Below are 17,492 nucleotides of genomic sequence, written 5' to 3'. Positions count from 1 at the left end.
GTTTTTTACATTTAACTTCTAGAGTTCAACATCCCTTTTAACTTTTCCGTCTGTTCTTCCAACGCATCTACTTCTGCTTCGGCGTCAGTTAGTATTCTTTTCTTCTTTAATTCCAACTCTTATTTTCTTCTTAATGTTTCTTTTCTCGAGCTACTCTGTCTTGTTTTTCACCGCGGTCTTTCAGATATTCATTTCTTCTGCTTGATGCATTCCTCACATACTGGATCATACCCTTTGTGATATTCATATTATGTATGTCACCAGCAACACGTACAGAATCCAACACACTTCTCTGGGAAATCAAGCACTCCTCTTGGAGATTTCCAACAATGCACTCTTTGTTAATGGAGAAACTCCTTTCCACTGCTGCGTTGCTATGGAAAAGTATACATCATATACATGAATCTTTTAAACGCATTGGAGACACCTTTACTTAACAGATCATGGAGAAAAACGTCTAATCTGTCATTTTTGTAACTGAAATTTGACAGTTCTCGTGCTGTGTCTTGGTCTGAACAAAATTTTAAATATTCCCGTTTCACCATATCAGCATTTACAGGTGTTATTTGCTCCTTCTCGACTAATGTCTCCAGGGCGAGTGTGATACGTGATTCACGACGGGTTTCGTTGGTCATAGTTTCTGGAGACAAGCAATTTGCGGCTCTTGTTACATTGTATTTTAAAGGACATTTTAGCATAAGTTTTTTACAGGTTCTTGCAAGAATCTTCTGCATTCTTTCTTAAAGTTCAATATATCAACATTCTTCACTCTTTTAAGCGATGTAACCGCAGAAAATCCAACATCAACTAGATTAAGTGGTTTTAAGATGTCCTTATTAAAAAAAACTGACCTCAATAGATGTTTTTGATAAGTTTTAGCTACTTTTAAGACATCATCTTTCACGAAGCGGCTTAAACTACGAATCAACGTGTTTAGGTCATTCCATAGAAACGGTAGTAATGGACTGTCTGTCTGGTACTTAGTGAGGAATTCTTCTAGTTCTACAGATACGGACTGAAGGAACCCTAATCTAGCAGGCAACAGTACATAAGAGATGTGGGCTTTTACTTTCAGACAAGTTTGATGTTTCAGGAGGTTTTGTTTTCACTGCATCAACATAAAATTTAAAGCACGAATCATAGTTATGGTACGGTTGATAACTAGAATTCTCCACCCACCTAATAGAACAAAACTTAAGAGGGAAAACTGCTGTTCCAGATGCTGCCATGAAATCTGCTCTTCTTGAAGGGAAGTCCTTGAATAAATAGTACAACGCTCTCAAAAACTCTGCCACATTCCAACCAGCTTTGGTATGCGCAGTCTTAAAAGCCCCATTAACAATATGTAAAGAGCACGTTCCTGTCTCCAAAAGCTGTGGACCTTCATTTTCTTCACTCAGATAGGCCTTCAAATCATTCAGAAATTTCAAGTTAACGTTGGGGCCATCAAGAGAAACCTAAAGTAACTTACAAATATCGAGACCCTTGTCCCTGAAAGTATTTATAAATGTACTTAACAAATCCTGGGCAGTACCATGGCCGAGGAATACTAATGTTAAATAACGTGTTAAAACTTTATTTTCGTCACTGTGCTAGAAACGAACTACTAAGTCCATTTGACTTTTCTGTGAGATAGTGTTTACGCTTTCGTCGAACGATACTGCAAAAAATTCACAATTCACATTCACCGCCTGCACTCTGCTCACGTCTGTCTGTCTTTCTCAACTACATCTCCACTGAATAAGTTATTATTGGCTTTTAACTTACGCTGTAGTATATAACTTTCTTCTATTTTACAAAAATATACTTATTCCATACCAATCCCAAAAACAATATTTGAAAAACAATTTTAAAACTTCCAGGTTCCTCGTCCAATTCCAGGCTATTTCCAGGTTTTCCAGGTCCAAAAGTAAATTCCAGGCTAATTCCAGGTTTTCAAGGTTTTCCAGGTCAGTAGACACCCTGGACTGTATATTGTGCATAATCATTCAAGAAATATAACACAACGAAGGGACTTCGTAAACCCTTCACGCCACCCCAGGAGGAGGAAGTGCGTCCCGCCGTCCCTCGGTTGGGAACTACTGCTTGTGAGGGAAACATTCTAACAGTGTGTTAGCGTTTCCTTCCTCGCCTTCCAATTGAACTGTCTGTGTACTCACTGCGCATGCGCCAGTCAATTTCCATGAAAGATCATAAATAACCCTGATACTTTCTATAATATTTACGAAAGAATGTGTAATAGAATCTATATCAACAACATACATCATTCATCAAAGTAACGAAAACGTGTTCATGAAACAAATTAATAGATATATTATATCAAAGTAAATTAGGTTTAAATTTTAGGCAATAGAAAATGTTATTCTGTAATAAGAACTACTACTCGAAGCCTTTGCTACAATCACTACTTGTTACCATAGCCGAGTGGTCTAAGGCGTTCGGCTTATAAAGCACTATTCGAACTAAGTTCGAGTCTCCGCCGGGTACAGCACCTTTTTCTCTCTCTTTTTTCACCTGTTCTCAATGTTTCTGTCTGTGTTCTTGTCGGATTCGATTAAATAGAATTTCGAATAGAGACCAATATATATGATAAATAATCATTTGTTTCCGAATCTGCACTCGTACAATATACATTTTCGAGATTTTGATTTTGGAAATGAAGTGTATATAATATTGAATAGTAAAAGTAGTAAAATAAAAAATATTTGTATAAATATTGATTAACTAATTAGAGTTATACATGGCTTTCCAATCAGGATTATACAGAGAAGGCCTTACTTCTAAGTGCAATCCGAAAACCAATATTTGAGTTTTAATCTGACCCAAAATTGGTAACTTACAGGTTAATTTATACATGATTGGTATTGTAATTTTTATGCTTTTATTATAATCCTCTGTAAGTTATGATTTTACCAATTCTAAATGTAGAACGAGAAACAAGTGTAATATTATATTTGCTACGAAAAGCTTTTAAGCAATGATACTTTCAGGACGTGATTTGACGGAGAATTTGAGACCCCTTTCGAGTTAAGAAATTTCCGCCTTCAGGACCATATATTCGATCGTGCTCAATGTGGACTACCAATGTTTGCCCTCCACCCGCATATTGAAATTCCCCCCGAGATTAATTTTCTGAAGTCACCACTGTTTATAAATCAGAGGATAATGGAGTAGTGACTATACTTCATGTTTTTTTTTTTTTTAAGCTATGGATTTAAGATTCGCAATTCATACAATGTTCCGTTCTATTCGAATTTGAAACAAAAGAAGTTTTCAATGAGTTACTCAAAGAAATATTTTCAGCCTCCGGCTGAAAATAGGAAGACACTTAAAAAAGAAACAACTTACTACCGGGTTTGAACACACAAACATGTGATTGATAGTGTATCGACCCAAACCACTCGACCGTTTTGTATGCCTTTGCAAATCTTCTTTTGCCTTTTGTGTAAGCAGTTTACTGTTCCATACTCGCTTTTGTTTATTCCGATACGACTATGAGTTCTCAGTAAATATTTGGACGTTACAGCTCTTGCAATGTATAAAAGTGTTTTTAGAATAAATCACAATCGATATTATGTCCTAATAACATATGTAAAACAGGTTGAATTCGTGAAATGATTGAGGTTGGACTGAGCGTAAATGTTTTCATAGTTAGGAGCCTGGATATGCAAACCCGCTTAACGTGGGGATTTAATTTTGTGAAATTTGGTACCTAAGAGCAATAAGAAAAGCAAGGCATGAGGGTAAAAAAATAATTTACACGGATGAAACTTGGTCGAATCAGGGGCACACCAAAAACAAAAGGTGGGTTGATACGAAAATAAAATCTGCGGAGCAAGCTTGGCGAGAGGGTCTTTCAACGGGAGCGAAAGCTCCCTCTGGGAAGGGAGGAAGGGTGATACTGGTTCATGCAGGCTCAGAAGATGGTTTTGTTCCAGGCGCTGAACTGATTTTTCGAGGCCAAAAAGATAAAAAGAACCAAGAATATCACTCGGAAATGGATTCCAGGGTATACGAAAAATATTTCAAAGAAAGGTTACTTCCTAATATTCCTCCTAAGTCTGTGATAGTGATGGATAATGCCCCCAGTCACTCGGAGAAAAGTGATAAAGTGCCGACAAAAAGAACTAAAAAAGCAGACATTCAAGAATGGTTGACCGAAAAAAGTATTTCCTGGGATTCATCTCTGAATAAATGTGAACTTCTTGAAATAGTGGATCGTGAGCGTACTCGACACGTGACGTATAAGCTTGACGAGATAGCTCAAAGTGCCGGACATGAGGTATTGCGGACTCCGCCGTATCACTGTGAGTTAAATCCGATAGAATTGATATGGGCGTCTGTGAAGGGTGAAATCGCGGCGCGTAACTCAAAATTTAAATTGGCTGATACAGAACAATTGATGAAAAACGCTGTACAAAATATCACGCCAGAGCAGTGGAAAAACGCTGTACACCACGTACAAACGGTTGAGGATTATATGTGGGAGACCGACGGCTGAAATACTGCATGACCGTGTAGTGGTTAATTTGGAAAGTGATGATGAAAGTGATGAAGAAATTGTGAGTGAGTGCAGCGATGATCTCGGTGTGGATATCTTGGAAGAGGACGAATCAATAGATGAACAGTGACCAATATAGCTGCTATTTGTAAGTACATTTTTTTTTTTTCTAATTTAGTAGAAATGATGTTTTGTACATTTGGATTTCTCGATTCTCGAAAAGCAAAATTAGAGAAATGATGAATTGTGAACCATCCAGGCCCGTAGCCAGTCCCCAAGATTTAATGAAAGTAGGGGAATTTAGGATGGATACATTTTTTATTATTATTATTATTATTATTATTATTATTATTATTATTATTATTATTATTATTATTATTATTATTATTTCTCTTCTCTTTCTGACCGGTGTCTGATTCCCAAATACACTTTACATATTATAAATTGGCTTTTATGCGGGTGTACCCAAGAAAGGTGCTTTATTTATTCGTTCGTTCTTGCCCCCAGAACCAAAATTAATTCTCCTTATAGCGTCTTATTTTGCTTAACTGAATTAAATTTCTTATCGAGCATTACATAGCATTTCATAAGAAAATTACCTTCAGTTTTCTATAAAGTGGATCTCAAATCATTGCGCTCAATAAATTACAGTTGAATCGAACTCGATCACTCTATGCACAGCAGAGCCTCAGCCAGATCGCTCTCTCTCCCTCGCACGAGTAGCTACACGAATTGTCTAAGTCTACGTTTATGACGAAGTGACAACGCAGCAAGTTGGCGAGTGGGTGAAGAGGAGCGGCTTCGAGGCACGAAGTGCTCTGATGAAAAGGTGGAATCCAGTATAGTAGGCTATGTAAAAAACGGAATACCACAAGGGTCGCCCTTGGGCCCTCTCTTGTTTTCTTTATTTTTAAATGACCTGACAGAAAAAATAAAAATTCTAAAATTCTCCTATATGCTGACGATATGAAGTTGTTCAAATTAGTCAACAATGAGTTCGATAATTATTTACTGCAACAAGACTTAAATGCAGTAAACACGTGGTGTAGAAATAATTTTCTAAAAATTAATGATAAGAAAACAAAATTTATGGCATACACCAATAAAACTCAATATTATGTCAGTAAATATGAGGTCAATGGTGTACAAATTGAGAAAGTAAGCATTATTAAAGACCTAGGTATTACATGTGACAGTCAGTTAAAGTTTTCTAATCATATAAATTGTATTGTACAAGGTGCCGGAAGGATAATAGGTTTTATTTTTAAACAGTGGCCTGTATTTCAAAGAGATAAAACGTATGTATTTCTATATAAATTACTTGTAAGACCAAAATTAGAATTTGGTTCGGTAATTTGGAACAGCATTTCTAAAACTTTGACAAACAAGATTGAATCTGTGCAAAAATGTTTTATTCGACTTCTATGTTTTAAAATGAAAATGAGCTATTACTCACATAGTTATGAATATTGGACTGATTATTGGGGTTTAGAAAGCCTTATGAATAGACGAAATATTTCGACAGAGTATGCATGCAAAAAATACTAGATAACATTTATATCAGTGAATATTGTTTACAAAACATAGGTTTTAAAGTGCCAAATCATAGCATAAGAAATACCATGATTTTAGTTCCTCTGAATTGGAAATGTGAAATTTTAAAAAGATTGACATATTCTTTAAGCTCATTTTAGACTTATTGTATCAAACAATGTGAAAGTTTTATGTGATCTGACTGATAGTTTTTAATCAATGACGTTTAGAAACATTAAGCCAAATGTAATTTTATGACTGCTGTTCTTAGCTTTTTGTTGTTTTAGATGGATGGAAAATTTGATAAGTTTTACTGCGTTGACAAGGAATTATTTCTGCTTAGCTGACTTTTAGCTACATTGTGTTTTATATTAGTACCCTTCTTTTTATTGTTTTCTTTCTTATTATTTATTTTTTAGTAGTATTATTATTCCATCGCATACTCTGATACCAAGTGCTGTATTTTTGCCAAAAGCTGTTCGCGGCACTAAAATAAAGATTATTATTATTATTATTATTATTATTATTATTATTATTATTATTATTATTATTATTATTATTGAAAATTTGAGAACTACTGCTGTATTTGAAATCGTGCAAAGGGTAGGAGAAGAAAGCAAGTATGACCAACGAACGGGATGGACGAGGCGTGAAGCTGCTGGGTTTACGAAGTCCCTCCGTTTCCTTGCCCTTCCTTGGTTATTATATACTGTAACCACTCGCATCTTCTACACATTTGGAAGAGTCAAATCGTAGTATTAATTAACCGTCCTCCACATACAGAGATTGTTACTTTTCCAAGATTTTCATTTCAATAGAATATAAAAGACTAAACTCTCATCAACGCTCCCACTTTCCGTTATGCAACTGCCTAAGTTGTAACTTTCAAGTTAAGATCTAAAAATAGAGTCATGTTACGTACTACATATATTTTTGGTTCATTTTACTTTTTCAGAAATAAAATATCCATAATTCCAATGACAATAAATATTACAAAGTTTGCTGTAAATCTTTGCACCTTCACCTTCCCTCTTTCTTTCCTAACTAGGTCTGAAAAATGTAATAATAGAAAATCGTATTTGACTCGTTCTGACCCTTCTGGAATTTTAGTTAAAGCATGGAACTATTAAAGATATAATAATAATAATAATAATAATAATAACAATAATAATAATAATAATAATAATAATAATAATAATAATAATAATAATAATAATAATAATAATAATATACGAACGAGCAGGTAAGAGAATACATTTTCACTAATTTATTTCCAGGTAAATTTTTGCATACCATGGTAGTTTTTTTTTTTCTTTTCTTTTTTTTTTTAAGCAGTTTTGCTTTTAAGAAACTACATTGCCTATCTACTAGATATTTTGCTTTATACGGTATTTAATTTAACATTTTTGTTCCAACATTGCTAATATTTGTAGTTACGAATGTATTTTATTTCTGTATGTAGCTTCCGCCCTCCTTATGCCTATTTTTATCCTCAAGGTGCGCACAACTCAGCTTGTGAAGGACTTTAAAAGCGAGCCATTGTGACTTTATCAAAAACGTAACTAAAGTGGACTTTTTACTTTTCTACTGAGCATGACCCGTGAATTTCCATAAGGAAATTCTAAGTAATCGTAATAAATAATATAATAGTGATGAACGGACATGAAATACAACAAGTATCAATAGCAAATATAATTTGTCGCAGCAACAAATAGAGTAAACATCAAATATTACAATAAACTTATTACACCAGGGAAATTAGATTTAAAATTGAGACAATATTAAATACACTGACCAGAGGTGTTAGTCGAACATGTTTGGTGCAGTTGCTAGTCAGTGTACCAATCCGAGTGCGCTGACGAGTTTCGCTGTTGATCAGAAGTTTTTAAAACTTTTCTCGAAGTTTCTGTGTTTGCATCCCTGTCGGATTCCATTAAGTAAATTTTGAAATGAAAACAAGGGTCCTTTTGGGTAGATCCTTTGAAATTATATATCTAAATCTATATCTATCTATCTATCTATCTATCTATCTCTCTCTCTCTCTCTCTCTCTATATATATATATATATATATATATATGTATGTATGTAAGTATGTATGTATGTATGTGTGTGTGTGTGTGATTATGTTTGTGTTTTATTAAACTACGAATTTGTAGTTAAACCGATAGAAACTTTACATAGGCTAATCAAAATTAAGGTGTGAATTTATCTATTGGCGAAATTTCAATTTTAGAAATCAGGTGTATACAACATTGAGTATTAAAAATTTCAGCAAATCCTAGCTTAGGCCTACGCATACTCGATATTAGTAATTTACTTTACGAACTACTGTCATATGTATCACTGTGTTAGGTACATATCACGAGAACAAAGGATTACAGAAGCTGGTGGTAAAAAGGAAAAACCAGGAATTAATGTATAGGGTCTAAAATAATCAACAACCGTATCTTCTTCCACTGTGGAACTCCTAATTTTTCATAAATCAATACTTTCTCCTTCTACGAATAAGTCCGACGAATTCAGTGATTCTACACTTCAATGTTTTGCGGAGACTTTCAGCGTAGTTTCCATCTTCAATAACAATGATTTTAACTCAGCTAGTACTTCTGCATCAGATAAAGGCATACAAACGTTTTACTAAGGTATGTATACTTAAACACTTTCAAACAAGACACGAGACGTGACGTCACTACCCAACCGGGATGTTTACTACCACAGTATTTTGGCTTTTACATATTGTTTTAATGAAGAATTTCAAAGTAAAATGTCAGATACAAATTAGCACATTTTTACACAATTTAATGATGACGTGATATTTGCAACACTAAAAATAATACGATGCCATATTCGCGGAAAGAGTAACGAAAATAATAATAATAATAATAATAAGACGAAGAAGAAGACGGCAAAAAAGTGTAGGGGATGAATATGAACAAATACGAAATATAACAAGTTCTTTGTAAACAATGTCATACTGTCAAAACATATTAAAGAATTGTAAACGAATAAATAAACGATGTTCGAGCAACAAATAAAACTATAAAGACGGTGTTATTCTGGCAGGCTAGCATCTACATATTAAAAGGACATCAGTCTCTTGGTCCTGGAAAGAATTTAATACTACGTAACAATATAATAATTAAGACGGTAACAATCTGTCGGTTCTTTAAAAAAAAAAGCAATTTGGGTCTACTGGTCAAGACTTGCACCAAATAAAAGGTCGAAAAAGTCATTCTAGTCTTTAACTTTATCGTGAACGGATGTGCTCTATCCCATGTGCGTAGTTCGCGTAAACAGGTCGGGAGCTTTGCGCCTTGGCGGCGCGGAAATCGATCGTGTACCCGAACATAGGCATTAGTTTCTTCGCGATGAAGATACGCCAGGCTGGCACATTGAATTTACGTGGAGATCCACAGCGTCAGCGATCAGGACTTCGCCTCTTCGCCATGTGGTATTTAAAGAAAAAAAAATCGTACCAGTTTTCTAATAAAAATAATGTAGTGTAACCGTTAACAGATGGAAGTGGACGCCCTCCCATAATAATGTAAGTATCTAATAAAAGGATAAAGAATGGAAGAACCGCCTTTACTATTTAATAAGTAATAGTAATAATAACAATGTTATTAAAACCAGTTACACTAATACTCAAATAGTATGACTCTCACATATCATTAACAAACAATAGAACTATTGACAGATTTATGGACATCTTTTCTGTTCATTAACTACTTAAGTTGCATTAACCAATGATATGATATTCGAAAGGACTTCCATACTATTCTGTTTTAAAATTGTCATATTGTCAGAAACATAAGTTGTTAACCACTTTGCTAATTTGGAAAGTGAAGGAGTAAGGAGGAGAATTTCTATATGAGATTATGTTTCACTTTATCAATTTGTAAGTAGAATTGACATTATAAATCTTAAAGGAAATTTATGAAAATAATTATGGGGCGAATAAAAATTTATCTTGTGTAGCTCTCGTCTGCTCAATAGTCCAAGATTCTTCAAGAGCGATATTCACTTTCCTGATGACCTCGCTCAGCAGATTTTTCTTTGGACAAGGATGTATCCTGCGTTTGAATAGTAGTTGATCCGGTGACGCAGAAGAATATAAAACTGTTGCTGAAAGTGTTCCCAGCATGGAAGGAAATATTCAAAGATAGGAACATAATTACAGCACAAGGTAAGTCATGATTCTCATTAATATGTGCCCTGGAACTTCAATCAGAACATATTTTTGTCAAGGTATTCGATCATATAGAATAAAAAGAAAGTAAGAAAGACTTGCAAACCTGGCGAGCACAGCTCACGGAGCTTCCTAAAACTAAGCTGAACATCTCTTGGAGACGGCAACATATGCTGAAGATCAAAAATAACTGGCTGTCTCAGATTAGGATGAGTCTTCCGTACATGTTCCAACATAACATTTTCTTGGACTCTAGAAACATAAACACAAATAAAATTAAGATACACTCCAAAATTTAATAACAAATAAGCATTAACATTTTGTTTTTACTCGAATGCAAGACGCAACTGATTCCAAGATGCATCTTAGTTTTTCACACCTCAAATAAAAAGAAGTATACTGACAAATCTTGGACGCACTTCTGCTTGTTCTCTTTTGAATCACAGAAAACATTTGATAACATGTTTACAATCTTGTTCGAGTAGTTAATTTTCATACTTTCTCTTACATCTTCCCAGACGATGTCACGCTCGCTTCTATCTAGTATACTAGAAACGCTGCATCTCATGAATGACATTATAACACGAGGGACCGGAATACTCGTCTGTACAGTGTAAATCCAATGTGCCACCGTACGCTTGATTTTTCCTACAGTGGTCAACTTGCAGTTAGGATCACTCAGCAAATGGTTGTACTCCTCATGTATTTTGGTTGAAATGGCGTGCTGATGCTAACGTCCATCGGTTACAGGGCTGATTTCATATTACGGGGAATATTAAGAACGGTGAGAGGTGGAGTCTAAATGCAGCCATACATGCAGTTATCACAGTGACACGTTCCTTGACATACCGACACTTTAAGTGACACCTGTTCTCCTCAATCGTATATTTCCTTGGCATGATCAATAACGTGTCTGCGATGTTCGCAGTTTCTGATCGGAGTCCAAAATCAGCTCCTAATTAATAGATGTGTGGGGTCATAGATTCGTGCGATGTATAAAACAATCTATCAAACTATGCCTTGCTTTGAACAAGCTCCCTTACAGATTTTGATATTTCGTAATTTTGTAGTTATTAATTGATATTACTTGCTATCTGGCCTCCTTCTCATAAATTTTATAACAGCTTGGTCACTTTTCGGGTCCATGCCATTTATTGACCCGGTGAACTATTATCGGTAACATTTATAAGTCGAAAATTGTCGTTTCGTGCGACCGCACCGCTGAATATTCGCTTCAGACACGTTGTACTCACATTGTGCTTGTATCTTTCCATGCTTGTCCACATACAAAATCACCCTCCTCTTTAGAACGTGCATAATATGACTTTCTTATTTGCATCCCGTTCAAAGCATACTTCCACTAGACCTCCGTACGTGAAGAGAAACGTGCGCTTATTAACAATAATAATATTCTAATTAGAATCACACTGCACAATTCATGTGTTTCAGTTTGTTTCACACGTGATACGCGCAAATGTAAAACGCAATCAATTCTGAGTAGGCTTGCCACCTATCCCGAATTAGATGGGGCATCTCGAACTGTAAAAAACGTATTATATGGCAGAACTCCAAATTACCCAAATCACTTACACAATACGTAGCGGAAATTCTCAGTGGCTATTATAAATTTCGAGCCCACGATGTGTAATTATGACTATAGAGATACTTATATGACTGTATAGCTAAAAATTTTCGTATCGGCAGTAGTAAAACCACCGCCAACAGTTTTCGAACGGTTCATTGGTTCATAACTTGGGTACAACTAACCACCAATAACCAGAATCTATCAGTTTTCTGTTTCGTGTGTTCTTGATTTAAATTTTCATTGCAATTTTCATTTCTTTTTATTATTCTTAAATTCGTCGATGTACATACACTGGTGTGCAAAGTTAAGGAGCTCATAGTAAAAGTAACATATCGCATAGTCGGTGGAAATCAATTAAACTCTTATATTACGTTGCTACAGGTCTCCCACGCGTGTGGAGGAAGCAAAAACGTTGTTTGGCGTGTCGTCGGCGTGAACTTAGCATCTAATGAGTCTGTTCTCCAATAAAAAACAGTCGAATCAAAAGACGAGAAAGGCTGACAGACAACTGCTAAGGTGCATTGTGGTTATATTTAAAATAGACCCAGATCCAACATTTAAGTGACTTCGCATGGGAAAGAAACGTCGGGAAACTGTAAGAAGGGCCAAGAGTAACAAGTGTGACCCTCAAGTTGGTATTGGCCACAACATGGTTTTATGTGCATGGGAAGCATTCCGAAGCACATGCAACACTAAGTGAAATAATGCAAATGTGGTGGTTGACAAAGGTCAACCACAGCATCAGATAAACGCCACATTGTGTAACAGGAAAGAAGGAACCGACATCGAACAAGAGGTGCTACTGCACATTTAACAGAACTGAAAGTCACTTAATCTCATGCTTCACATTGGCACCTCGAATCCATGGGAACGGTTTCTTTGCCCTACGGAAATTACATTGCGTTTCGTTGATACCCGCGGATTGGCGTCATAGTTTGTGGTGGTGCCAAGAACACTAGAACTTAACCAACAAGAAGAATCAGAATACCACAGTACCAGACCGACAACCAGAGTACCAGACATTCACTTCTCAAATGAGAGCAGATCCAGTCCGAGCAGTGGTTCTGGACGTACATATATCTGGCGAGAGTTCGGAACACGCAACGAATCAGGAACATTCTCGAACATGATCGTTTTAATGGCACAGTTGTTGTCACACTGTACACATCGTCTACATGCACTTTTTCACGCATGCAGTCGCCCTGAACTCCAACCTTACGGATGTTAATGCGCGGATGTAATGTTGACATTCGTAGATTCTAAAAACTGAATTGTGATGTTGGCCGTGTGTGCGGACGCGTTGTCATGATGAAGCAGGATCTCACGCAATCCAGTTCTTGGACGCCGTTCCCGAAGCTTCTGGAACAATTTTGTTAGGCAAACAGTGGTGTACCACTGAGCAGTAACAGTCCTTTGTTCTTCAAGTGGAACAGTTACAACATGGCCAGATTTGGAGAAGAAAGTTGCGACCATCTTCTTCCCCACACTTCGCGGTCGCTTCACTTTCGTGGGTGGATTTTCGTCTGGAAAGATCCAAGCTGTAGACTGGCGTTTATTTTCAGAGTCAAATTGATAGATTTACGTCTCATCACCAGTAACAATGTCAGAGACGCGTCGAGAATTGCCTCCATCAAATCTTGCAAGCATTTCTTCACACCATTCCACACGCATGCGCTTTTGCTGTTCAGTCAAAGTGTGAGGCACCCAACGAGATGAAACCTTCCTTAGCCGAAGATGATCATGAAGAATTTTTGTTACTGCTGGCGATCCAATGTTCACTGTAGATTCAATGTCCCTGAAAGTTGTTCGAGGATTTTCTCGTATCATTTGTTCCACAGCGGCAATGTTTTTATCTGACACATCTGTTGCCGGAGGTCCAGCTCTCTCTTCATCTTTAAGCGATGTCCGGCCTCTTCTGAATTCACCAAACCACTGAAAAATTGTAGCACGGGATGGAGCAAGGTCCCGAAATGCCCCCTGCAAACGGTCAAGGCTTTGTGTCTCGTTCAAACCACTTTTGAAATCGTAAAGGATCATTGCCCGAAAATGTTCCCTTTTGAGCTCCATTCTAGACAGCTGAATACTGCTCACATCAACAAACAAGTGAAGGCGATACAGCCACGCCGATAAGCGAGGAGAGTTGAAACTTGCTTCGCTTCTTCGTTCTGGACATCACTACCGAACGCAATTGTTGGAATTCAAATACTGTGCCACTACAATGCGTATCTCAAAACTTTCGTAGTGATCCTCGTATTACAAGAACAAGGCATACGCACCAAGTGGCATTGTCCCCTGTTTGTCTAGAAAACAAGTTTATACTCAATATATGAATGAGCATAAAGAAAAACATGGTACCGATAATAAGCATTTTTGTAGGAATAGTGGAACATCAACTGTAAAAGAATCCCGAATTTCGCATATTGAAGAAATGTAATGGAATTGGAGGATTCGCTTTTTTAAATTTCTAACGTCAATCCGAGGTTCCCACCTTCAGCTCTATGTTAATTCTCTATGATAGTTTTCTCCTTGGTTTTTAGCCTTTGGCCATCAGAACAATTGAATGTGGTATCCAGTGTATCTGTGTGACATGAAAAATCTGCCAAAGATGTATTCTAGATTTATGAGAAGTTTCTAGCGGGTTTCTACCAACATTAGCGAGAAACTGTTTTCTGCAATGACATTGGACTTGGGGCAGGAGCAATGTAATGCTCATGTTAAGAGGAATGGAGCTGCGGTGGGATTAATGGAAAAACCCACAAGCTTTGAGGCAATGGGAGACAGTTGGTCCTAAAGTAACAAAATTAAAATCAGTCTGAAGAAGGATTTAAAAGATCTAACAAAACTTCAAAGGGACAACGTGGATGTTCATCAAAAACCTAACCATTATTTTCAAACTTGTAAAAACTTTGATAAACACTACTGAAGATTTAAGCAATCCATCTGAAGACAGCAGCCAAGATTTCCGAAGTTTACTAATAAACTCAATGTTACTTAAATTGGAATATAAGATTTAAGGAAAGTGAGAAACCTTGAAACTCATCAATTTAAAGAATTCATTCTGAACAACACGCAGTATCACTTGAGAAACCAATGAAACGCAATAAAGTACGACTATTCAAAACAAAAATTCCAGTTAAAACATATTCCACTTGGTTTTGAGAATCGTAGGAAATGATGACAGCCTCTTCTCTATATTACACATCTGTTGTCAGCAGTCAAGTTCAGATCTGGATGAATTCTTCAGCTATGAAAACTAGCCGCTTGCACCTTTTTGTCAGACTGTGGGCATCTTCCAGAAACCACGACAAGAGATCATCTTCAGTATTTCAGAAATATGTGTGACTATCCCAGTGACAAACCTTTAGCATCATATGCTATACTGCAGCGTTTCCCAACCTTTTTCAACTTGCGGCACACTACGGGTGTAACTTGAATTCTCGCGGCACACTCATACATATTATTATTATTATTATTATTATTATTATTATTATTATTATTATTATTTGCAAATATAAAATACCATGGTATTTTTTTCTGTGATTACTGATCTCTTTCTCACAGATTTCGAGCAAGTTGAGGGTGTTGGTGGAGTCGTGCTAGAAGCGCGCGTGGGATTTCCGATTGATTCGAATCCGCCCGTCTGTGGTTGAGCCCCTCTCCGGCCTGCCGGTCACCGATAATCCATTCACTTGCTGCCGCAATCGCCAAGATTTCCTCGCATCGGTGTACCTGTAAATGACGTCGCGTCGCCGCAGATTGTCATGTTCATCTTACAGTGCCTTATGATGCGTCTCGTGTACCATCGCCTAGTGTAAATCTTCAAACTGAACAATTCGCTCAGGACGTTTCAGCGTTACTCGCTTCTCCTGCCAGTGAATTCGGCTCTCTCTTCGTGGTTTTCCCCTATACTGATTCATTATATTTATTTTTTATTTTAATTTTAAAATAGAAAACAATTGGAATGAAATATAGGACTCAGATTTTTAAAAATGCGCTTTCTTTTTCGAAAACTGTATCCAAACTTTCAGTAAGAACGAAGATCACTAAATAACGAACGAACAAACAAATGTCTTGTACTTTTAACTTTGCTGTTTTAACCAAAATCGGTGCACATTATTGCAATCACACAGCTTGCGATGCGTCGAAGTCAAAACACAGCTGTTGAACAAAGTATTGTTCTGTCATTCATGTGCGAATGAGTGTTCTACGAACATTCACTTGACGCGTACCGTACAAGTGCTTCCATTTCTCGGTGTTAGTATGACTCTCAATTGAAACGTAACATAGCAGCTAACCGTGGAAATGTATACGAGCCGAAATACTGTCTGCTACACAGTAATAGATGTAGACAGTAATTTTTTCCATGGTAGAAATTCATAGTAATGTGAAATACAAAACTATACATTTTTCCCCCTATGTCTTCCAATTTGGTTGCTATAGAATTAATAATTATGTTTCGATTTTCTCGCGGCACACCAGCGGTCCATTCACGGCACACCAGTGTGCCGCGGCACACCGGTTGGGAAACGCTGTTATACTGCATGGCCCAGCTCATGGTGGAAAGACTACAAGGTGGTTGCATGCGCATATGCCCTTGAGTGCTGTCGTGGCTGCGACGTCACCTTGGTTGCAAGGGACAACGGGAAAAGGCTCGGCTGGAAGTGACAAGTGGAAATTCTTTTGTGTTCGGTTAAGTGATAAATGAGAATGTGTTCAGTTAAATGGTATCGAAAATTAACTAACTAACGAATGGTAGGTTCGTAATAATAATTAACGGTTACAGAGATATGTAACAATGTATTGAATCAAGAGAGTAAAGTATCTATCTCCCATGTCATGGGTGTCATTGTCGGAGCATTTTTACATTCAGATTTTGAAATTTTTGTTCATTTTAATAACTTTGGATAATTATCTATACATATTTAGTGCCCCTACAGAATTACAAAATTAAGAATGACTGCAGTAAATATAGAAATATGGTACATTCTCGAATCAAGGAAGCACGGTGGCTCAGTGGCAGAACGCTCACCTCTGGTGCAAGAGGACTGATTCGCTACCCGGTCTAGTGAGTTTATGGTGGACAACATCGCGTCCGAGAGTTTCTCGGGGTACTCCGACATTCTCATTCTACAAAATTCTCACATAATCATTCACTCTCATTTATCGTTTTGTCTCCGTTAGTCCACGGACATAATCATGGAACACTAAACTAATATTTTTTTTTACAACCAAAAAACGATACAATAAATATTTACCATCCTAGTATCTCTAACAGTACTAATTGCGCTTATAACTGTTTAAAGAATTTATTGTAAATATTCTGTCAAGTGCTGTTTAATCACTCTACCTGCTCGCTATCAACCCGGTCCTACGAAGATAAATTAACAACAAAATGAGATAAGCGCTGATGTTCTTGCAATTTCTTTCTTTGAGGTGCTTTGTATATTCATATTTCATTTCTATATATTTTTAGAACACGATAAAAAGCTGTAACGTTCTACTTCCTACAAATTTTTAACAATACAATTTGTCATGGCGTATGTTTAACCTTTTAATTGGCAAGCATTGATGGCATTACTATTAAAATATTTAGTTTGCTTTATTTACCATTCGCCAAATACTCGAAAAAAAAAAATGGGAATACAATACCCCGGTACATCAACTATTTCTTGATTTTAGAAAG

General features: G+C 36.6%; 1 protein-coding gene across 6 annotated transcripts in view; it reads right to left on the bottom strand.

Moving 5' to 3' along the window:
• The window catches only part of LOC145666525 (myotubularin-related protein 10-B), a 607,867-nt gene that overhangs the window by 149,337 nt on the left and 441,038 nt on the right, over positions 1-17,492 (bottom strand). For all 6 annotated transcript variants that reach the window (XM_081733821.1, XM_081733824.1, XM_081733823.1 and 3 more), the window contains one exon: positions 10,331-10,476. In XM_081733821.1, coding sequence (XP_081589947.1) covers positions 10,331-10,476 — 146 coding nt within the window. The remainder of the gene's footprint in view (positions 1-10,330; positions 10,477-17,492) is intronic.

This window comes from Thermobia domestica, chromosome 12 (genome assembly GCF_964235325.1).
Source record: "Thermobia domestica chromosome 12, izTheDome1.hap1.1, whole genome shotgun sequence".
NCBI lineage: Eukaryota > Metazoa > Arthropoda > Insecta > Zygentoma > Lepismatidae > Thermobia > Thermobia domestica.
Note: the sequence above shows the minus strand (reverse complement) of the source record. Positions and strands in the feature narration are given on the sequence as shown.